The 24,699-nt window shown below is 41.5% G+C and overlaps 2 protein-coding genes across 2 annotated transcripts; one reads left to right on the forward strand and one right to left on the reverse strand.

Annotated features, from left to right (window-relative positions):
• Window positions 1-456: 456 nt before the first annotated feature.
• Window positions 457-10,833, forward strand: slc24a6a (solute carrier family 24 member 6a). Its single transcript, XM_070913025.1, has 17 exons — window positions 457-565; window positions 867-965; window positions 3,152-3,228; window positions 3,336-3,410; window positions 3,497-3,581; window positions 4,503-4,606; window positions 4,775-4,849; window positions 5,246-5,271; window positions 5,376-5,429; window positions 5,553-5,689; window positions 5,971-6,140; window positions 7,417-7,684; window positions 8,706-8,872; window positions 8,995-9,109; window positions 10,048-10,160; window positions 10,444-10,509; window positions 10,723-10,833. Exons 1-17 carry the CDS (start codon window positions 457-459, stop codon window positions 10,831-10,833), a joined length of 1,851 nt encoding a protein of 616 aa, XP_070769126.1.
• Window positions 10,834-13,801: 2,968 nt separating this feature from the next.
• Window positions 13,802-21,365, reverse strand: LOC139291093 (zinc finger protein ubi-d4-like). The gene is made up of 11 exons (XM_070913011.1): window positions 21,334-21,365; window positions 19,657-19,817; window positions 19,328-19,435; window positions 18,919-19,112; window positions 17,776-17,868; window positions 17,112-17,196; window positions 16,528-16,662; window positions 15,753-15,884; window positions 15,091-15,203; window positions 14,586-14,667; window positions 13,802-14,303 (listed from the first exon to the last, which is right to left on the reverse strand). The coding sequence occupies exons 1-11, from the start codon at window positions 21,363-21,365 to the stop codon at window positions 14,218-14,220; spliced, it is 1,221 nt and encodes a 406-aa protein (XP_070769112.1). The 3' UTR covers window positions 13,802-14,217.
• Between the last annotated feature and the right edge of the window lie 3,334 nt (window positions 21,366-24,699).

Below are 24,699 nucleotides of genomic sequence, written 5' to 3' on the forward strand. Positions count from 1 at the left end.
TGTCTCCAGTCGCCCCACCCAGCGCTCCCTGGTGGTCTCGTCTGTGACTCCAGGAAAACACCCCCTCCCATACCGAACATCATAAAGGGGGGGACCAGATTCAGGGCAGGGGTGTGAGGACGGTCTGAACCGGTTGATGTGTTTTTTATATAGGTGCTGGCTGATGATTCATTGTCTTCGCGTGTCTGCTGGAGTTTGAGGTAGTGGATGTGGATGGTGCGCGGGTGCTGAGATGCTGATGACAGGCCGATCCCATCAAACACCCTCCTGTGTCGTGGATGGAGCCCGGAGCTGAAACAGCTGAAAGACGATAAATAAGAGGAAAAGAGAGCAACAGGACAGTTTGATCCAGCCTGTAAACGGGGGAACCGGAGCAGCTGTGTGAGGAGGAGCGGCGGCGGCGGAGGAGGCGACATGTTCTGAGCGGAGAGCCGGCGAGCGGCGGCGGTTGGCGGGATGAAGGCGCCGAGGAGACCGAGGCAGACGCGGCTGCTCCCGCGGTTCTTCGTCTGTGGAGTCGGTCTGCTCGCAGCCGCCTGGATCTTTCACTTCAATGATGTTACAGGTGCTTCTCAAGGAAAAATTACAAAAACTGTCATGATTTCACCTCCACTAAACTCACCCATTACTTGTGTAATCTTAAACCATGGAAATTACATTATTTAAATGTTAGATTTCAGTAATAATAACGGATAATTTACCTTTTTAAATTGAGTATTTTAGCTGCACAATAGACAAAAGATGGGAGTTGGGAAAAGGCTATCCCAAACTTAGGCTACTGTATTTCACATATATATACAGAAGAGGCCTGATTACTCATATAATTTATCAGTAGTGTATATTTATATGTCAATCCCTCTTTTTAGGCTCACATGGACTCACTGTGGATCATGACATCTCCATGTCCAAGAGAGAGCTCATCCAGCAAAAAGAAAACAACCAGACTGACAGTATTTCTACATCTGGTAAGACATTTTACCATGTGTATGTATATGTGTGTGTGTGTGTGTGTGTGTGTGGAAGAGGAGGAAAGAGAATTTCTTCTTTATCTCTTGTGAGCTTGTTGAGTTGGACTGAAGATCCATTTTTTAACCATTAACAGGCCTATGTTTGAGTTTGGATGTTCACACAGCAATTAATCTAAAGTCGCTGTGATGATCTTAAGAACACCTGTGTGTATGTATGTGTGTGTGTGTGTGCGTGCGTGCGTGTGTTGTGTGCCGAGGCGGTGTGAGAGTCCCATCTCTATTAATCTATTTAATCCAAGTCAATCTCCTCTTGCGCATCGATCTTCCTCTCCCTCCTCATCCTTCATTTCTTCAAACTCTGTCACATCTAGATGTTTAAACACATAGTTAGGCCTTTGAGGGACCCGGTTGCTAGGAAACTGAATGCTGAATTTGCGGTTGGATGGCGCATGTGCATCTGGAGCTGTTCAAAGTGTCAGCCCTGTCGTAATGACCTCCTGATTAGTAGCCTCTCATCAGCAGTTCTCTCATCGCTTGGATCTATTTTGCTGTTTGAAAGATGGAGAGAGGAGCTCTGACAGCATCTCACGGTCTGATGTGAGATGAAGAGCCTTTGTAGCCAATTACAGAGAATATGTTGTGCTACATATATCGAGCTGGATAAAAACTTACTGCCTCAGGGAAACACAGGACAGATTAACTTCAAGGCCTCAAAGACATTTACCACGCTGTTTTCAAGAGCATCATCTTTGTTCTTGATGATAAAAATACACCGGTTTGATCAGAGTGTCCAAACACAATCATGTGACAGGTTGTCATAATATCACACCATATCTGTGTCTGCATCCGTACACGTGATGCGTGTTTAGCCTCCAACTGCACAATGTTGCCTCTGTTCCGGATCGTATCCACTTCTGTCACACTTGTCTCACTCGGCTCGACCTTCATCTTCAGCTGAGGTTTTATAAATCCCGACTCAAAGTGAAATCAGAAAACCTTGAGGGGAAAGTCACTTGGGAAGCAGCTTCTCCAGATTATTGTCTTGCGCTGCCACATAATGAAAGCTTTTTTTTTTTATGGCGCAGTGATTTTGTTTGAGCTCATGTGCAAGACAGTGCAGTCTAGCAAAACACTCGCTTACAGTTGGAGAGAGGGTGACTGTGACGCATTGTCTAACTCAGCCACACTAGATGCCTCTGAAGGTTGACTTTATAAGAATCACTAGCTTTTGTAAAGAGTTGAAAAGAGTATCAACATAAATACGTGGGTGAAACCGGCAGGAAGAGTCACAAGAGGAGCAACTGAACTGGTTTAGTCACATGACTGTGGCACCACTTTAACCTCACGCTGTCTCGGTCCGTGTTGCTAGGGGATACAACCGGACACATCCAACGAAGTCACACACTCATGCACATCACATCTGCACACACGTGACTGGAGGTTCAGGGTAGAGCTGCAAATAATGGTTATTTTCATTTTTGAATGATGCTGCTGATTATTTTTCTTCGTTAGTTGATTCAAAAATGGCAATCACAGTTTCCTAAAGCCCGCAGCAATGTCATCAGAATACTTGTCTGACCAACAGTTCAGTTAAAATCACATAAGACAAAGAACAGCACGCAAGCAAGCAAACTTCATTCATAAAACTCATTTCATTACAGAAGTTAGAAGGTGCTTTACAGGAAGAAGAAAACAATAACGAGGAAAAATAAGTAAATAACCCACAAAGTAAACGTTATAAAAAAAAGATGTGCACTGATTTGGCGCCTCTGACACTTTGTAGGAGGCTTTTCCAAAGTCGAGGAGCAACAACAGCGAAAGCATGATCACCTTTAGCTTTCAGCCTTGACCTCAGTATCTGCTCTGAAGACCTGAGGCTCCTCTCAGAAACAAAGTCTTTAAATACTGACGTGCATGACCATGTGATACATTTCAAAAGTTAAGTTTTAAAATCAATCATTAAAGTGACAGGGAGCCAGCGGAGAGACAGAATAGCAACACATCTTCAAATTTGAGAAGCTGGAACTACGGCATGTTTGGCAGTTTTGCTTGAAAAGTGACAAAGAATTTTTATGTGGATTGACTGGATTGATCAATTAAAGTACTAATCGTTTCTGTTGTAGTTCAGGGGTTTCCTTCATGTTATACGTCTTTAGGTTTCTCTCTGTCCATCTCTTCTCCAGCTGTCAGTGACTTTCCTGAAGACGTCTTTACTCCGGAGCAGAGGAGACAGGGAGCGGTTCTCCTTCATGTTTTCTGTGTGAGTATCGGCTCTGACTGAAAGCCGGAATCTGAAATGAAAGAAGCTTCATTTTGTTGCATTAAACTCACAAACAGACCAATAACCATGTCTCCTGTATTTCACAGGCTATCTACATGTTTCATGCGCTGGCCATCGTGTGCGATGTTTACTTTGTGCCATCACTGGAAAAAGTATCAGAGGTATGAACTAAAGACATATCTAATGTGTCTGATATCTTCAGCCTTTTCCTTCAGTCTGTTTAAACTCCTCTGCCTCTGTCCACCAGAACCTTCAGCTCAGTCAGGATGTTGCCGGGGCAACCTTCATGGCAGCCGGGAGCTCCGCCCCCGAGCTCTTCACCTCTTTGATTGGTTAGTATGGCGCCCCACTATCAATTACTCACACTAATGGATTAGCCCAATGATTGCTCCATCAGTGCTCCAATTACCTGCAATCATGTGCATCTTCACCAGATTAGGACGGAGAAAAGTCAAGTGTATGCAGACAGAAGCACTGATTGGCCAATTTCAAGCATTAAGTAGACGTGAACAATGATGGCAAGAAGCGCGTTTGACTGATGGTTTGCCAGCCCACAGGCAAATTACCTCCGTGGCCCAGATGTTCTCACAAGCATTTTAGTGTAGTTTTTCTCAAAGCAGTTAGGGTGTCAGTAAACGTGGATTTAGATGAAAAAAATGCACTTTGAGTAGAAAAGAACAAAGAAATTGGGAATATAAAAAACTCAGGTGTTGACATCGATGAGATAAAACTTTCCAGGGTGAATTTCAGACAGAAGATGGCTTGTTGTTCGCAGCATTTGGAAACTGTGGCCCAGATATAAAACAGAGACACAAACCATCACACACATGTTTTGGAAATGTGAGAAACTACAACACTATTGGGGATTTCTCCTGGTTACGATGTACAGTTTTGTAAAATGGCCTTGAAACAGACGTATTACTATGATTTGTAGGAATGAAAACGTCCGCGTTACTTAAGGACATTTCCCCGTAAATCTCCCCTAAATAATCTATTTTATTCACAAAGGAAAGAAGGCTGGCTTTGATATGTATTGGAGTGACTTTAGGCAATATGCAGTAAATATTACAGGAGCATAAGATAAAAGACATCTGTCCAGCCCCCGTGGTTATGAACAGAAGATGCAATATGTCTACTCAGAGGAGAGCGATGTCTATCCTTGTCTACAATCCATCATTTCCTACAGGTTGTCACATTAAATACATTTTTACCAATGATTATATGGCTCACTCTTTCCTGTTCTGTGTTTTTAGGGGTGTTTATCACAAAGGGAGACGTGGGTGTGGGAACCATCGTGGGATCAGCCGTCTTTAACATCCTGGTCATCATCGGCATCTGTGGCATCTTCTCTGGACAGGTATCACACAGACCAGGGGCTGAAAGGAAAATACCTGTAAAAACAAATAGATATTTTGAAGCTTTTTTCAGTCAGTGTAAAACTCTCTGGTTCAGACAATGATCACATGATCCGACACCATTTGTTTAGTTTTAATGAAAATGTCCCATGTGTGTCTTCTCTCTCCAGCCCATCTCTCTGAGCTGGTGGCCTTTGTTTCGGGATGCTGTCTTCTACATCGTGTCCATAGTGGTGCTGATCCTGGTGAGAAATCCTCCAGTAAAAACACACAGGACTGTTTTCACTGTTTGGCAGTTATTAGTTTTTTAATTTTTTTTACATAAACACTTGACAAAAAATGTTTCATCAGGATCCCTGAAATGTGTTTTTTGAGTTGTAACCAAGACTTTTAGAGTAGAACATTTCAAAAGTCCAAAATAAACGGTAATAATAAATCAGTTCTCTCTGGTGGACAAACTTTGTAAGTTCTCAAACTGCATGTCTGCACTGTAATTTCTTCACTGTAAAATGGACATAAATGCAGACACCGATATATCTGTGATGAACTAATACTAGTCAATATATTGGCCGATATTAGCTATTTGTTTATGTTCCTTTAAAAAAAAGTGTAATTAAAGTATATTTTCACTTTATTTGCAGGTGATCTATGATGAAAAGGTCATGTGGTAAGACTGTGCAGCAGTTGAATATCAGATCAGTTTGCAGGATAGCTGACTGTCATCATGATGAATGTGATATTTCTGAATCTGTGTTGGCGTTTGTGTTTCAGGTGGGAGACCATCATCCTGATCTCTATGTACGGAATCTACATAATCATCATGAAGTGAGTCTCTTTCTCTTCCTCTCACATTTCCATCTTGTAGTTATGTAGCCACCACACGCTAAAGACACAACATGTGTGTGTTTGTGTGTGTGTGTGTGTGTGTGTGTGTGTTGTCTTGTGTAGGTTCAACACATCTCTGAGTAGCCTGGTAGAGAGGCACTGCAGGAGGGCAGGTCAGCCGTGTCTGGGCAGTCTGCGACGGACGACCGCCGTCGGAAGCGTTGGAGACTGTGACAACGACATGGTGCCGCTGAAGCCAGGTGCAGGAGCTCGTGTTTGTACGTGTGCATGTGTACATCCAAAACATCAAAAATGTTCCCTCAGTCTCTGAGCAGCGTTCAACAGACCTAGTGACACAGTTTAGGCTGCCAGTGGAACTCATTTCTGCTCCCCTGTGGATTTCTGACAGGCTGAAATAGAACTAGACCACGTTGATGGACAAGATGTTTCCTCCACTTTTTCTTTTGTCTTAATAAACTCTCCTCTCCTTTCCACTTTCATCTCCCGTTAACCTCCGTCCACCTCCCTCCACTCTCCCCAGATTCATGTGTGGTGGCCGGACAGGATTCAGGGGTGGTGATGGTGGATGAGATGCTGAACCTGCACCCCCACCAGCTCTCCTTCTCAGAGGCAAGCCTCCGCCTTCTAATCACCTCGCATTTCCCCCCCATCACCCGCCTGCGCATGGCAGGACGCATGGTCATCAACGAGGTACACTGCACGCGCTTGCACCCCTCACATAACGCCAAGTTCCCCTGGTTTTTTGAAGTTGGTGGGTCTTATGAACATAATGTTTGGTGATGATTTGAGGTAGGCTTTGTTGTGTTATTTTTTGTGACATTTTAATATCTTACCATTTTACATAATTAACAGTGTTTTGATCCAGTGTCAGGTCAGATATGTTAACTATTTAATATTTGCTTTATCAGTTAGTTACTGAACTGTTGCGCTGTGTGTAAATATTTAGTAACAACTAATCTCTATGTAAGAACTAGTTTGTGTGGTGCAACCCATTTTAATGTAAGTGATGTGTAAATATGCAACACTTACGTTATAACTCAGATAAGTTTGAACTTATGAAAGCCTCGTACCGGCTCCACTGTGCGTCTAAACCACCAAAACCTGAAATTCCAACTGAAGGTAAACTGGTTCTCACTGAGAGTAAAAAAGTGTCTTTTGAAGTTTTCATGTCCTGTATCTCGCTGTGTCCTGTATGTAAAGACACAGCAAAATGTGAACTTCAGAAGACACTTTAGTGTGAATGTCAATCAGATTAGCTTCAGTTAAACTTACCTTAAACAAATGAGACCATGATGAAAACAAATGGTGACCAATGTGTCATTTCAGTAGTATCATTAGTGCATGTGTGAGATTAAAATAAACCTTTCCTAAATCTAATCTTTTAGCTTTAGCTCCATTTTTGCTGGAGGAAAAGTCCCTTTGAGTTTAGAGGCTGCCATTTCAGCTTGATGGTGCCGTTATTTGCTTATGGTAGTTATATTTTTAGTTGCCATATTTATTTGTTAAATTTGGTAATGATTTATCAATAGTGAGATACTCCTCAGAGCACAGAGACAGAAAGATTTTGTTTGATGAACGCCGTGTAATAAGCCCACAAAGACACACACACAGACTGCTGCTTAATGCACACGAAAGCAACTTAATCTCCAAATCTGCTTCCTCACTCTCTCGGCTCTCCTGCATGTGTGCTTGCCATTTCCAGTGCCAAATTAAAGTGCGACTGCCAATGCTGCCCCTGCTCTGTGCCATTCCCTAGATCGATGCTTTCCAAATCCCCTGGTGAATGTGAGGACATGCCTGGCTGCCTGATCACTCCTCCTGCCAGTTCTCATATTGTTAGCTACAGTCAGAGGAGCTAATTTCCATAAGCTTGCTGCAGTGTTTCTGGTGTCATTTTGTTTTCTTTTTCTTTCATTTCCTTCTTTCTTTCCTCTGACTTCACCCCACTTCCCTCCGCCGCCCACAGAGGCAGAGGCTGATTCGTGCCCGAGTCGGCCCCGAGGAGGGGGGAGCTTTGGGGGACGAAGGTTTGGGTGCTAACGGGCCGTGGGGGAGGGAGAACGGGATGGTGGCCGAGGGAGTCGCACAGCCGCTGGAGGGAGAGAGGGAGAGGGGTAAAGAGACGGGGGGAGAAACAGGTGGGAGTGCACAGCCTAAAGAGGAAGAGGAGGAGGAGGAAGATCAGGAGGAAGGAGAGGAGGAGAACGCTTCTTTCAAACCCTTCGTCATGCCAGGTGAGTGGTGGAAGCAGACACTCACAGAGGCAGAATGGAGTTTTAGTAGCACAAGTAATTCTTGGATTTATTTCACATTCTTATGCTCTTAAGAAAGAAATGATTTTATTGGTTGAATAAAATCTGAGGCCACAGAAGTCACGTTTGACTGACATTAGACTTCAATAGATATATTAAAACAACTAGCGAAAAAAACGGTTACACCACAGAAGAACCTCCCAAACACATGCTGACATGACAACTGAAGAGGTACTTGTTAGACTTCACATCTGCAGTAAATTTCAGTCAAACTTGCTGAAGTTTACCTGTTGCATAAAACTCATTTAGTAATGACAAGGTAAGACTGACTTGTAGCTCCTTTCCATCAAACAGTTCCAGCAACAATGAAAGAAAAGGAACTAAACTAAACTAGGATCCAAAAGCCCCCCCCAAAAAAGTGTTATTAGACCGATGATGACAGATGTTGAGTTGATGTAATGAATGACTCCGCTTGGCACCTGGAACTAAATTTAGTCCCAGTGTGTAGGATTTAGTGGCATCTAGCGGTGATGTTGCAGATTGCAATCAACTGATAACCTCTCTGCTCACCTGGGCAACTGTAGAAACATGGCGGTGCAACATGGCAGACTGTCGATATAAAGGGCTCATCTCTAAAGTAATGAAAACTCAACAATTCTTATATTCAGGTGATTATACACTAATAAAAACATACTGATTAACATAATATTCCATTTTTGCCCCTAAATCCTACACACTGCTCTTGGTTGGCAACTCTGTTTCTAAAACGTCACTCTAACACACAGTGAGAAGTTGCTTTGTCATTGCTGACTGATCGACTGTAGCACCTCCTTCTAATGTTTTCCAGATGGATTTATTGCTAATGGAGCTAATTAAAAAGGGATGATACGAACACACACAGGCTGTGCAACATGAATAATTTATAAGTTTAGATGAATCTGTTATGATCCCTGTGGGGAAACGTGTGTGTGTGTGCATTTGCGTGTTGTCATAATTTCCTCAGATGGTTGGTGTGTGCGTCTGAAGTGGCTGCTCTCTTGGCCCCTGAGCTTCCTGCTTCACTGCACCATCCCCGACTGCAACCTGCCGCGGTGGGAGCGCTGGTACCTGCTCACCTTCCTGTCCTCCACGCTCTGGATAGCCATCTTCTCCTACCTCATGGTCTGGATGGTATGAAACACACTGATGCACACACACACACACACACACACACACACACACACACACACACACTCACACACACATACAGTATGTATGTATAAACAGCCTCTTTCTTCTGTGTTTCTGTCCAGGTGACCATAATCAGCTACACACTTGGAATCCCAGAAGTCATCATGGGTATCACTTTTCTGGCAGCTGGCACCAGTGTCCCTGACTGTATGGCCAGCCTCATTGTGGCCCGACAAGGTGTGTGTGTGTGTGTGTGTGTGTGTGTGTGTGTGTTTAATGTGTCTCAACACATATTTACACTGTTGATTAAAACCATTTACACCACCTAGATTTTTTGTACATTTTAGTATGTTACAAAACTAAATCAGAATATTGAGTTATACTACTGGTCTGACAAAACATTCTTAACCCTAACCCTAACCCACTAACTAGCTTTTTCTGGAGCTTTCAACCGCATATCACAGCCTCCATCAGAGCATAAAGTCATCAGCGGTTGAAAGCTCTGGAAAAAGCTAGTTAGTGGAGTTAAGATTGTATAACTAATTTTATCACATCTAGGGCCTTCATTCATTGCAAGTAACCTTTTTTAGGAAAAAACATCAAAATATTTATTAAGCAGTAAAATTTAAAATGTAGTTTTTAAAGTTTCTGCTATCAGGCAACAACACACAGTATTCCTCAACTTGAGATGGATATTTTGAATAGTAGTTCCTGTTCATATCGCTCAAATCTGATCTTTTTTGCTAGAAAGCGTCAACCCATCATCACCTCTTTATTACATCTTAATGAAAAATTAGTGTGTAGTTTGTTTTCGACATCACAACACGTTTAAGGATTACATTTCACACAAGTTTCACACAAAAAACATCCCTCAATTACGCTGTTTCACAGCATAGAAGGGTTTTTTTATTAGTGTGCTTTCTCTCCCATAATTATACTACAGATATCAACAATGAAAAAAATGAAAATGGCTCCACAGACTTAGAGGTAGTGTTAAAAAGTGTTTTACAGGAAAAGGACAGGATAAACTAAATCAGTCAGTTAGTGCACCTCAGTAGCTGTATGTGTAATGAGTAAGTGAACGTATAACTGGATGTCTAATGTCATTTGAATGCCTACATGCGCTACATATTTTCACATGAATTACGTTTTGTGTTTTTTGTCAAATGTTGCAGGGATGGGCGACATGGCTGTGTCCAACTCCATTGGCAGTAATATATTTGATGTGCTGCTGGGCCTGGGCTTCCCCTGGGCGCTGAGGACTATCGTAGTCAGCTATGGATCAGTGGTAACACCATCTGTTTTCTCTGCCTGATATCTTATACAGATTCTGTCTCAATCTTTCTCTCTCTTTGTTTCCTGTCACCTCTTGAATGTAATGTAAAAGAAATCTTAAGTCTGAATATTGTTCAGCATTTCAAAGAAGAAATAAAGACATATCTCTCTGTGTTAGATGTAGACGTAAATGTAGTCAGTAAAACAACTCCTCGATTGAACTGAACGGACTTTGTAAGAAATGGAATTTATCATTTTAAAAGTGATTTTAAAACTGTGTCCTCTCTGGTTTTTAGGTGACAATCAACAGCAAAGGCCTGGTGTACTCAGTGATTCTGCTGTTGGCCTCGGTGGTACTTACTGTGAGTACATCTCCACTCTCCACCGTATCTGACTATTGTTGTTAAAATTCAGTTTATTCAATTATTTCTTAAATTGTGACATGAGTAAACAACATCTGCACCAACATCAGCCGGCTGGTTTTCTTCCCCTATGATTTTCATTTGATCTTAATATGAGATTATATTTAGTGCAACAGGAAATGAAGCTCTCTATTTCTGTCCATCCCTCCTCAGGTCCTCTGTGTCCATCTGAACTCCTGGAGGTTGGACCGCCGGCTGGGACTCTGTCTCATTCTGCTCTATGCGATCTTCCTCCTCTGCTCCATCGGCTTCGAGAGGCTGTAGAGGACACAAACACACTCCCCACGCACAAGGACGCTGGAACCTCAACCAAAGAGGTCTGACCTGTTTGTCACCTTCACTGCTGCCATTATTAATAAAATGTACGGACAGAGGAATTTTCATTTCATTTCACGGTGGCTGTACGTGTGCAAGCAGTGTTACTGCAGCGACACCGGCTTCCTGAAAGCTGCGTTGTTTACCTTTGATAAACGAGTATTTTACATAGTTTTGTACCGAGCACCTCCAGTCCAGATTTTGTGAAATCAAACCCAACTGATAATGCACTATGTCTCACAACAAATTTATGAAAGTGTTGAATTTGTATTCTGAAACCAAGACTATTGTATAAGGAACCCCAAAGTGTGATAGTTTACTTATTAATACTTTACAACTGCCACAAGTAACCTCAATGACCAGATGATTATATATGTACGTTTATATAGTTGCTTCTCAGTGCGTGCAGTTGTTTTATGTCACGTTTAATGGCAAGTTTTAATCACGCCTTTGTGTGTAGTTGTAAACAGCATAGCATGGCTGATCATCACGCTCCAGATAATTGCACTAAGCCACTGTTGTCCTTGTAAGTAACGTAGCTGCCTCCACCCCTTCTTTCCTATACGCTTCTCAGCACAGAGGTGCTGGATCAAAGGCGACTGTATGCTACAAGGTATTTTTGAATGTCTGTGTTTGGAGAGAGTCCTTGAGTGTATGTTGTTGAGTGCAATAAAACGTTTTGTTCTGTGAGGTTTCTCTGTCTGTCTGATGCTCATTCAAACCCTCATTTTAATCTCAACCTGCATTTAAAATTGGTAAATGTGATGAGAATTAGAGCAACATATGAGGAATGAAAGCAGTGTAAATTTCAGCATTTTCCCAACAGAGTTGTTGAGTTACGCTAATGAAGAAGGATGCGTTAAAACTCAACCCATTTTATTTGCTGACCTATATAAAAGGTTGCATTGACGCCATAAAATCCAACTCATCTTTTCTCCTGAGATTAAATAGACACATTGATAATACAAGGTTATCATCACATGAGCCTTTTGTCCCTGGAAAACATGTTCAGCTTCAGCAGTGGAAAACAAACACGACCGACTGACAAATCAGCATTAAGCTCTGGTATATTGTACATGGGCCCTTAGAAATTAACAAAAAATTAACAGTAGAGGACAAAACAGCAATAGTGAAACACAAGCTACACAAGAATATGTTTGAGCAAGAGTGCTGTAGTCACATGGAGCTGAGAGGCTGTTACCTTCAGCACTTCAGCACCAGGGACAGCTCCATCAGAAGGAGTGCCGTCCAAGTGCTGAAGCTTCTTTGCATTGTGTCCCAAATCCACACAACATGGTAATTGTATACATTATACTGTATGTAATGTAATCTGCTCATCATAGTACACCACCTTTTCTTAGTACAGAAATAATCTACATGCTTTACCATAGAAATTGTACAATATGTAAGATGTTTTTCCAAAGATTTAATACTAATTTTTTTGTTTTGGTGACTCTTCCTGGAGTTGTCTCACCACCATCCACAAGTTGTTTATAATATTTAACAGCTGTGAGCAGCTCCTCCATTTCCTTTGTGCGTTTTTGTCACTTTTCCAGTGTGAATAGACCAGATACTTAACACTTGCTTAAAATAAGTTGCTAGCATGGACAGACACAAACCAAGTGAAATGATATGTTAGAAATTATGTATTTAAAGCAGTTACAACGGACACGTAATTCAAAGTGATTTTTATTTCAGTCAGGCTAAATCGGCTTCGATACCAAAGAAATGTAAAAATAAAAATAGTACAACAAAGTACATCATTTTACAAATACTCATAATGGAGGTCTGACATATCAGAATAATCAAATAAATTCAAACATGTCACAGTCATAACAAAAATAGAAAAAGTCAATACAGTACATAGAATGCATTAGGAGCTATATACTTGAAGTGTTTGCTATACCATAGACTTTACAAAATTCTACTAGAAAAAACTCCCAGTACCAATGGAATATCAGGTAATATAAAATGTAAAAAAAATAAAATACAAACAATACGACAAAAAAAACCAAAAAAAAACACTTGTGATGTGAGTGTGTGCATTCATACAGGTGCAATCTGCATGCAAATCTGCCTCAGTGTGACAAATGATAAAAGCAGCTACAGTTTGTAAATGATTGTGTGTGTCGTGGGTTTGACAGCAGCTGTTTAAAAATGAGGGAATGATGTCACTGCCAAACGGTTTCTAAACAGCTAGCACAAAACATCATTGAGAGAAAAGGATGTACCTTTATGACAACTAGTTTCATCTATTGGACTTAACAGCAGTCAGTTTCCCCGATAAGAACAGCATTGTCTGACTTATCGAAATAAGAGAATGTTAGCTCTGTCTGACGGAGAAAAAGACTTTATACTGAATGGTTTTTCTTTCTCATGAGCCCAACTTACAGTATATACTCAGTTGTATAGTGTTTGGTTACAGTAGCTGATCTACCCAGTAACAGAATCAGCAATGAAAAAGTTGGTTTTGGTGCAACCTTTAAGTAGCAAGGCCAAAGATTTTGTGCTAACAGCTCAATGAAAGCCAATGTTTTTAATTTTGTTGGCAAAAATTTAAGACTTTGTTTTACCATCTTTGACCCTTCGATTTAAAATGAAACGATGATATATGATAAGCTCCGTGGGTCATTAATGTGTGTATTTCATATGATGGTGGACCTTGGCACTGACTGGCTCCCGTCTGGGAAACCTATTCAAAAGATTAACGCTCCAATGAATCAGACAAAAGTACACAGACAAATGCCACTACAAAAGTCCACTAGTAACCAGAACAATAACAATAGTAATAATAATAATAATAATAATAATATTCCTCCACCATATACGTGGTGATTTTTTCTTTCTCCCACATTCAGAGAGTAAAAATAGATAATTTGGCAGAAAAGAAACTGTGTTGTCTCGACAGTCCGCACTGTGTCTTTGAGTGTGAAAGGGTGCAGATAATTAGCTGTGATGCTAATCCGTTCGCTCCTGGGAGCTCCCATGGAGACAGCAGTTGCTATGGTTACTGTATGCTCTCTGTCTCTGTATCTAGTGTGTGTAACAGTCCAGGAGAGAGTGTGTGTGTGTCTATGCTGTATATACGCACAATATGTATGTGTTTGACGGCGAGCCTCGGGGGCTTTGCAGGCAGGTTGGTAGTGATAGTTTGATCCCCATGTTGACTGATCCCCCCACTGACGCTGTGGATATTAAGACTTCTAAAGCTGATCTGCGATCTGGCTCAGCTACATCTGGACAGAGCCCGGAGCTCCGGACTGAGAGGAGGTCTGACGTTTCCATCGGGGGTGGGGTCCCGATACTGAGGGGGCGGGACTCGCTGCTATGATGTCACTCGGGGGCGGAGCTCTGGTTCTGCTGGTATATGGAGGCTTTATCCTTCAGCAGAGCCAGGCACAGGTGACAGCTCCAGCTCCCTGCAAAACACGTGGGTGCAGAAATACATCATCGACTAGTCAAGCATCCCTGTGAGTAAATATCTGTCTGTGTAGTCTCCATTTAGAGAAGAATATGCATTATACTCCATTATCTGTAAACATCACAGCACACAACCACAGTATCAAATGTCCTAAACCAAGATGCTCCTCTTATGTACAATACAGTGCATTCTGTTTCCAGCTTCTCTTTAACCCACTACAAAGTGATATCTAACAACATGTACATGTCCTTCTGCAGTAAAGAGTTCAGTGTCAGCTTACCCTCTGGTGGTTCAGTCATGGGGGGACTTAAACAGTACATGTGGTAGCCTCGGTCGCAGTCATCACAGAACAGCAGCTGGTCCTACAAAAACACAACATTATGGTCAGTATACTGATCAGACAAGAAGAGGAAATTAAACAAGCACAGAAAGTGAGTCAGTTCCTTACAAAAACATCAGCCATTACCACCAACTTGTGTTCATGATGAAAGCTCTGGCTGATAGTTGCAGTGACAAATAACATTGTGGTTCATCAATGGTTGATGAAAAGAAGGAGAGTGCAATCTTCTAATGGCCGTGGATAGGCAGGATAGTCCATTATCTAGCATAACCAATTTGTCTGAGGCTCATATTTTTGTGTTGTCTCTATTGTAAAAAACTAGATGGCTCAATGGACATAAAGCAAACGTTAAAGAAGGAGTTTCCTTCATGTAAACGGGGTTAAAAGTGAAGCAATTTTTGGGAAACACTGAGGACACATATGATAGAAATACAAAGGGGCTCACGTCATTCTCTGAGGTGCCGCAAACGTTGCAGCACTTGCACTCAATGCACTGCCAGCGGTAGGTCTTCACTGCAGCCATCATCACTGGTGTGAACTGCAGGCATGTTGGGTGGCCTGCAGGAAGGAGAGGCCATGTGGTAAATATAAGTGAAACATACAAAGTGATTTGATTAGACTCAATTGGATGTTTGCTAAACCCCTTTTCTGAACAGCCATGGGCCTGTTAAGCTTTGGATTACTCCCCAAGGTGTGCATGGGGCTGTAGTGAGAGCGATAACCTGCATTTAAAAAGTTTACTAGTTACAGTAGCAACCGAACACTACTACCAACACCAAGGAGCACATTATTAAATTACTACATTCGTTTGTGGGGCAACAGATGGCGTTAACAAAAGTCACAACTAGCTCATCGACTGTGTAGTATTTCCTCACTGTGTGGAAGCCGGTCCTGGATGATATCAGAGTTTAAGGTAACGTCCGCTAGCAGCTGTCTTTGTCTACATCTGTCTGAAATCAAGGAACTGCGACGTATCCCTGCCACTGTTATCATTGTAAACTTTGTATGTGCGATGCGAGAACAGAAAGCTCGACAGGCATAGCAACAGTAACTAAGGGGTTTTGCGAACAGCCAATTAGTAAAGAAAGAGACATGACGAGTTCATACCTGAGCGTCCACAGTCCGAGCAGGACACCAGCTCTTCTGATTGGCCAGTCTTCTGGTTTAAGGTGGAGTCTCCCAGACAGAAGTCACAGTAATCGTTGGGCAGTGCCAGCCCATTGGGACCCTTCTTAGTTGCTGAGCGGGAGAATGAGTGAAGAAACCATTCAGTGCACGTTAAACTGTCACTTTAAACTGAGTTATCAAGGAAGATGAGTTAAATATCCCCAACTTCTTCCAGATGAACATGGAGAGTCGCTGTTTGTTTAACTGTGTACATATATACAATTCATAAAACAAATATTTTAAACTCTGAAGTAGTTTTACAAACCTGTTCATGCCACATCAGCCAACAACACCCTTTTATCTCAGTAACTGGCTGATGATGTTTTGAATCATGATTCAAACTAATGAATGAGTGACAACTGACAAAACGCACTTGTTGGATGTATTGGCTAAAACGATGTCGCGTGCACAAAAGAAAACAACAGCAATGCGATGGACATGTTGGGGGAGAAAAAAAAAGATGGATGATATGCTGAAAAAAAAGTCAGGAATCCCAACTGAGCAAGCATGTTTCAGTCAGGAACACTGAGTCTAATCCCACATTTGGGATTCAAAATGATCATGAAAATCAAAAAAATGAAAGGAGCGGAACAAAAAAAAAGAATGAGAGAGAGACTTCCCTTGTATAAACACATACATGCAACATGGCATGCAACCACACCTCCCTCCCCTCTCTCTCTCTCTGTCTCTCTCTCAGCACTAGAGAGTGACTCACTCTTCTGCTCCTCAGGCTGGCGAGGAGTGGGTGGTGCCTCGATCTCCTCGCGGTCCTCGCCCTCCTCCTCGGCCAGGTGAGAGTGTGTATAGTGGTAGCTCAGGCCAGGACGGTTCTTGTAGCGCTTCCCACAGACTGACACACACACACACGGTCATACAAAAGGGTTATAGTGGTGGCGGCTGATTCTAACTACCGTCCAAAAAGGCCCAAGATGGAACCACAAAACTACGCAGTTCATCACCTGACAACCGGCTTTATCTTATTTTCACATGGTTAATTTTTGGCTGACGCGCTAGTAGCAAACTCATACAGCGGAGGAGAGCATTTGCACAGTGAGCTGTGGCCAGCAGGAAGCACACACGGAGCGGCAAAAAAGAAAAAAAAAAGAAGAAAAATATTAAAAACAGACGGACGGGCAACTTTTCCAATTTCTATGTTGTCAAACTTAAGTTCCAGATGGGGTCTTTCAGATCACACCATGCATGGCAGAAGGGTTGTTTTTGTCTTTCAGGAGAAAAAGCAAAAGCCTCTCTTGCTGACATGCATGACACACAGACGTTGCAAAGGAAGCTTCTACTCACTGTCGCAGGCGTACGGTTTGTCCCTCTCCTCCAGCGCTGCAGCTGCAGCCTCCTGCTTTTTCTTGCCATTCTTGTCACTGCGACCCTACAGAGCCCATTTCACAGTTGAGACAGATAATACAACAATTCACTTTTTATAACACTTTAAATTAATCAAAGAGTAAGATACAAAACAATAACAGAAAGGCTATGATGAGGTTGTCGATTAAACACAAGACAAATACACAGGTTTACAGGCTACAGTTTAGCCTCATTATTGAAACAAAGAGAGAAATAAGTTAAAGCAGATAAAAAATACAGATTAAACAACTTTTTCCTGAGAGTAACAATAACACGACACGTTTATATAGTCAGATGCACTCCAAAAATTAACTGAAACCAAATTGTGTGGTCATGAGGAGAATTAAAACTATTGTCACCACAGCAGTAAGTGTAATTTTAACTGCCACTCTGGTTGTTTGAAGAAATGGTGAAATAAATAATATCTGAACCATATCGTGTGATGAAACTGACCACAAGTCCAACCAGAAGCGACTCCAACACTGAAAATGACCATGATCATACTGACTGGTTTACACAGGTTCCTCTGTGGTATTTTCGGCCCCCACACTGATACACTGGGATCCCATGGGGAACTGACTGCAGGAAGAGACACGTCACTCACCTTGGACTTGCTCTTGCCTCGTCTCTTGGGGGTCTCGTCCTCAAAGTCCTCATCATCCAGGTCATCCAGGTAGTCGTCGTGGTCCAGGACTCTCTGCAGTGAGAGGGTCTGGATTAGGTCTCATTGTAATGAATGTATAAACTTACTTTTGAGCTCGATACCAGGGAAGTGCTTGCTTCCAAGTTGTTTAACTGTTTTGACAACTTATATCATTCACATTGATATCAAAAACAAGTTAACTATGTTTAAACAAGTAGGAGAAGCAGAATGTACTCCATAAGCAGCAAAAACAGCGGCCGCTAATCATGTTCAGACATGTCCGCTACATGTTGACAGAACAGATTTCAAGTCTTTGTTCACAGGAGAATTCATGAGAAGAGTTCTGTCATTCTCTGCTTCCATCACGGAGCCACACTAAAGTCACGCTACATAAATCTACAAAAAGAAAACCTAATGATGCCAAATTGTCTGTGTTTGGCATCACGACTGAAGAAATTTCACCTTCACAAAGTGTTGTGAAATTGGCTGTAAAATTATTTGAGTAGAGCAGCTGTGGTAATTTATTACTGTTAATTGTTTGTTGTAATCAAACCTTTTAGGTTAAAAAACGTCGAGGCAGTCTGCCAGTGGTTATGTAGTTTGGCTGTGTAGCTGTGTTGACTGGAAGTTACATAATTTTTTACATTATCAGCTTAAGGCGAATTAACATATCTAATTAAAAGGCTCAAGTACAGTACTATTTCAGATGTCACTTTGGTTTCCAATCAGATCAGAAAAAGACTGGGAGGAGAAATCTGTCCTGACTTGGGAATCACAAACTATGACTGACTTGGAGAAATAAGTTCCAATCAAAAGCTAAAATCCTATGGATGAAAACATTGGTCGAAAAACTGGAGGGCAAAGAATCTGATACAACTGTAACACAACCTAAACACATGCCCATTCTTTACCCTGTGCTCTAGTAACAATATCACCACACAGGAAGGACCTGAAATCCTTTTACAGTGACTAATGTTTGTTTTAACCTGTCAAGTGCAATTGTTAGTGCCTTTTCACATTACGCCTGGCATTTGTTTGTACTGCGATGTTCTAGATGGCAGTTGCGGCAGAAAACGAACGTGTTCTGCCAGCTTTGAGCCAGACCTTGCGGACACGCCCAGAGGACGTGTGAGTGGTCGCCGAGGTGGCAGGAGGCTCCACGGCCGCCGCATCATCCTCAGGGCCGCGGAGCTCCGACACGCCACTCCTCCTGTCGAGGGGCTCCCCCTTCAGCAGGGCCTCCAGACTGCTGCCATCCACCGCCCCCAACGCGTCACGCTTCAGACCCAGCTCCAAATCTGCTACACACACGAAGCAAGACAGTAATGCATGCATTGACATGACATGAACACAGTAACAGACAGGGCATCCTACTTGCGACCGTTAAATATGAACAGATATTTACTAAATATAATCAACATAATTTTACGGGTAAAGTTCTACCAGCATGAATGAAGCAAACTCTTTGACTGTTTTTGAGACGGGAGACTAGTTGTTCCACCACAGTTGATACCTGCTTTGAGAGGAGGGAAGGCCAAGCGGGGGTCCTCAGGGGGATGAGAACGCCGTTTCTTCCTCCAGCGACGGGCTGGGTAGGTGTACAGCTGCCCCGGAGCTACACCTGATGAGACACACCACAAACAGCAGGTGAAGTAAGTGGCATGCTACAAACTACAGTGGCATCATATTATTAATACAAATATTATTTCCAATACATGGTAAGATATTGCAAAAAATCAGAACTTCTGTAACTAATATTCTTAGTTTTTAATTTGTTTAATTTGTCAGTTTGCAGAGCATTTGACATAATTTTATTAAATCATCATGATATAACTGAACTACCTGCACTCCGGTGTCTCTTCTCCATCCAGATGTAACAGTTGGACTGGGCTACACCAGTCTGAGAGTCCAGGAAGGGCATGAGGATGCTGCGCTCAGCACATAAACGAGCGTTGTAACTATGACACTGCTCCATGGCATCTCTGTAATACTGCTCCCCCAACCTGAAATGTCAAATATCAGATCAGGATAGACTGTTAATAATCATCGCTGGATGAATACTGCAAATTAAACAGAGTTGAAATAATAAACAGGGTGTGAAAAAAAAAGCTATTGATGTAATGTATGCGAGTACAATCTTTAACTGTATATCTATTTGCACTGATATAATCCACTCTCTATTGCCATACTTAAAATGGACTTTTTAACATGAACACATTACATACAAAAAGATAGCTATCCTTTAAACCTGAGTGCCAACATTCATCTTGACCTTGTGAATAGCAGTTTGACAAATTACTAGACACTTTTTCTGGAGCCCTTAACTGCATCAAGACTGTCTTCTTCATAAAGAACACTTCTTTTTATGGTCAAAATCCTTTCAGTTAGTTTTTTCTGGTAAAAAGAAACATATGTAATAGCAACACTGCATTTACCTCAAAAATATCTTTGTTATAGCTATGTAATCTTTTGTTACTTATCTGCCAACATATAAGCAGATACAAATATATCTGCATTAAGCTAATGGCCAATATATCAGCTGGGTTCTACTAACATGTTAGTGCACACCACAGAGTTAGGAGAAAAGGGGACACATTCACAATAAATCACTTTTCACTTTAAAACGCATTTTCTTGAAGGGTTATGTGACTGTGCAGCTGCTAACAAAACTACTTTGATTATGTGATCACACAAATTGAGTTTTGTAGAGCTGCACCACGAAGGAGCAGTGTAACCACTTCAAATGGCCTTACTGGACGACCTTCTGCTACTTTGCTTGCATAATGCACTGCTCCCAAACACTGTAATTTATAAATCTCACTTTCACCGATTTATGAATTATTAACATTATCACAATAATAACGCGGCAGCCATATTCGGCGTAACTAACTGAATAATTACTATGGTACACGAGGAAGTGCCCCTTCTCACAGATGCAGTATTTATTCACGGCTTCACTCATGAACCAATTTGTCGCATTGTTCTACCAGACTGCTCACACACTGTTGCTCTGACTGTACGATCTCTGCATTTATCATCAGGACACACAACCAAGCCTGGCTTCATTACAATGCCTCACACCAGTATCGATGGAGGGATGTCAGAACAAAAGGTTGATTGTTAGCAAGCCTCTCGTCACAACAAAAGCACCCGCCAAGCTGACAGGTTACTGGAAAAATTACTCTCTCCTTCATCTCCAGGCGGCTGGATAGCAACAGTTTGGATATATTGTGTGTAACTCCACCTTAAACACACCCCTGAGTTGCTACGTTAGGGATAAGTAGTGGCTAAAATACAGCTCCACAATGGGTTCGCCTCATTTATATTTGCCCAAAGCTAACAAGCTAACCTTAGCTCAGTGGATAACGTTATTCTCTTGGGACAAATATTGTATTCAAGATTGAGGATGCGATGTTCACAGTTTCCTTCACTCTGCAGTAACATGACGATTAATCAAATATACATTCAACTCTGTGTGGCTGCTCGTGTTACTCTTACAATAAATAAAGGTAAACTTACACTTTCACAACACTGTCGACGGCCGCCGCCATATTTGCTTATTGCGGTTGTGTGAAGTGCCACTGCGCTTGCGCACAGACGTTAATGACCGTTACTGCCTCCCAGGGTGAAAAACATGAAGTGCACATTAAACAGCTACTATATGATCCTGTTGATCAAAGCAGCACACACTAAAGCACTAAAACCTGACCCCAAAAGCCAAGGTTCACTGTTTGTCAGTTGGTTTTATGATTATTTAATTACTTGGCAATTTGTTTGTGAACGTTTATCAAGTGGGTCCTGCATTATTATGTAATCTTGTGGCCCTATCTTGTAGAGAGGCCCCGCGTAAAAATCAAGCTCTGGGCGATATCACAACATTTGGTTTGCGATACCAAGTATTACCATGGCCAGAATCACTGAGAGAAGGGAGAGAACTGTGTAACCCTAACCCTATGAGATGAATGTATCACAGGCTACTTCTGAGTACATTTTCAGTATCACTGAGTGATTTTCCAAACACTAGGCATTACATTTTACTATTCTCTTTTAGTTCTCCACCACTAATCATAAAAAGGATAAATCATAAGTATAAAAAACAGGAAACTTAAAACAAGCGGGTGTAAACACAAAACATAAGTAGTATTTGTAGCAGTTCAGCCTGCATTGGGGAAGCTGAAACTCACTGTGTAGGATGTGGGCGATCACATGGTGCATATTTCTAAATAAAGTTGTGTTCAATCAAATTACTACAAACTGACATACACCACGCCTGGGGCCAGTAGTGTTTCAGTATAGGAGTACCGATTGTTTTCCGGGTATCTGCAAAATATAATACCTATAGGCCTATAACACCCTGATCTACTAAATCTAAAGACATTAAGACAAATTTCAGGTGCAGTGTTGGTCCATGAGCTCAGAATTTCACGTTATTGTCCTCCCAAAAAGCCAACACTGCTTTATCCATATTTTAATGTGTTCTTTTTTTTCTCCCCATCGTTTAAAATTGGCAAACCAAATCCTCCAGCCATGGATACATTAGCTTGACACAGATGCCATTTCAAGTGGGCTGGACAATAGAGTGACTGTACAGTTCCATCTTTCACCCAGACATAATCATGAGCCTTTCCTGACTGGACAAACACACCACTGTCAACTGGGCCGTCAACTTTGCTTCCAATTTCCAAACTGGAAACTGTTCTTCAACTGGTGACAAAACTATCGGCAAAAAAATATCTGTTCTGAATAAATCTGGGGTAAGATATGAACCCTGCAGTTGCATTATCAGTTCATAACAACATTGCCTAATTTTAAATCTCTGGGTTTGGTTAAGGTCTAAATGTTTCACTCTTTTACTTGTCCAGGGTGTTTCTTACGGGGAAACATCAATGAATTGTCAAGTGGATGTTTTGTGTGTGGATGACTTAAAAACTGAGCTTGCAAGATATAATCAGGCAGCGTGAGGCAGTGGACAGTCAGAGCCTCAGTAATTAGCTCTGCTCCAACTTCACTCCAGGTTTTCTGGTTCCTGGTTTCTGCATGAGCCTGGTTAAATCGCAAAATATACACAGAATGCAAATTCTGTCTGCACATCAGGATGAGGGCTGCAACTAATGATTACTTTCATTCATTTCATTGATTTTAGGTTTAAATCATCTTATTTAAATGCTAACATACGCATTGTGTTTGATTTGTTTTTTAAGTGGAAAATAGAGGCAGCAATTTCCACTCTCTGGTCAAAGCATCCAGTAATCACTCTCTCCAACTTTCCTTCAGGTTTTCTGTTTTTTTCTGTTTCTGTTTTCTGTTTTTATTTGTCACATTCTCAACATATATCTGCATTGTGCAGCGAAATGTGTTGCCCCCTCCAGTGCTGTGCTTGTCACAATAAAATATCAAAATATTGTGTCCACAGTTCAAAATACAATCCAGCAATAAAAAGAATGCACCCACTGACATGATAGTGTAGCTCAAAGTATCATATTTGTTTTATCGTCTCACAGTAAACTGGACAAGAAGCCAGATTACCTTGTGACATTACATGAAGAATTCACCTTTAAACACTGGAAAGGTGTTGAAGAAGGGGCTGTGATGGACCATGAGACACACAGACACACAGACAGACAGAGAGGAGAGGAAGACGATCCTGGAGGACTCAGACAGACAGCTGAGCAGACTGGTAAGTTACTCAGAGAGTGATATTCAGTCACAACTGTCACAGTTACCCGCCAGCTGACGGCTTCTAACTACTTTTATTCTTGGAACTGAATTTATCCCTTAACCGTGAATTGAACTGAGCTTGCTAGCTAATGTTTGCTAACATTATTCTGGCTGAAAGCCCACACCCCTTTCAGCAGTTACTCGCTATAGATAACTTTAGCGGGACAGTCCAGTTATCAGCGGTGAAATGAAAGTACATTTACGCAAGGAAAGTATTTAAGTACTGTAAAGTTGTGAGGTACTTGTACTCTAGTTACCTGAATATTTCCATGTTGTTCAACTTTATATTGAAACTCTAACTCGCTACATTTCTGAGGCAAGTATTGTACTTTTTACTACTTTGCAAATGAAGACCTAAATATTTATAATTAGATTATAAACTATAGTGAATTGTGTAACAGTTTATAGCGTTAGATAGTTTCACCTCGACATGCTGCCACTTTCAAAGGCTGTGTACACGGTAACGCTTCAGTAATAATGATGCAATATTGAACGCTTTAACTTATGGTACTTTAGGTACAGCTTGCTGATACAACTTCTGTACCTGAAAATGTGAATGCAGGACCTTTACTTGTAACGTTAATTGAGAGTTTTTACATTGTGGTATTGCTACTTTTTCTTAAGTAAAGGATGTGAATAGTTATTTCACCTCTGCCTGTAGTACATGTGGCTATAGCAGTAATAAAGACCACCTCTTGAATCAGCTGTCATCTGTGACGTTACTGTTAATACATACATACATATAGTTTATGCAGTGTAATATGCACATGAATAGAAGTGACGGTTTGGCTTACCAGTATATATGTTTTTCTGGGACAGCTTAAGTGTTTGAAAAGGATGTATCAAATTATGATGAAATCGTGCCACATTCAGTGTATCATGGAACAACCTACAAGCAACTTAGACTCTGACCAGAGAGAACTAAATGTCGCTGTCAGTGTCTGCTATGGGACCAATATGGGGTTGAAGCTATACTAACCTTATTTTATTGTAACCCAAGATTAACCTTTCACACTAAAACCAAACAGCCAAGCACTGACTGCTTAAAACACTGGTCATAAACAGGCTTGTAGAGCCAGGTTAAATAACTGGTTCACCTCTTCACACCCAAGTCGAGCTGCAAAGATTAGTTTAATAGATTCATGCAACTATTTTAGTGATCGATTA

Source organism: Enoplosus armatus, chromosome 10 (assembly GCF_043641665.1).
Source record: "Enoplosus armatus isolate fEnoArm2 chromosome 10, fEnoArm2.hap1, whole genome shotgun sequence".
NCBI lineage: Eukaryota > Metazoa > Chordata > Actinopteri > Centrarchiformes > Enoplosidae > Enoplosus > Enoplosus armatus.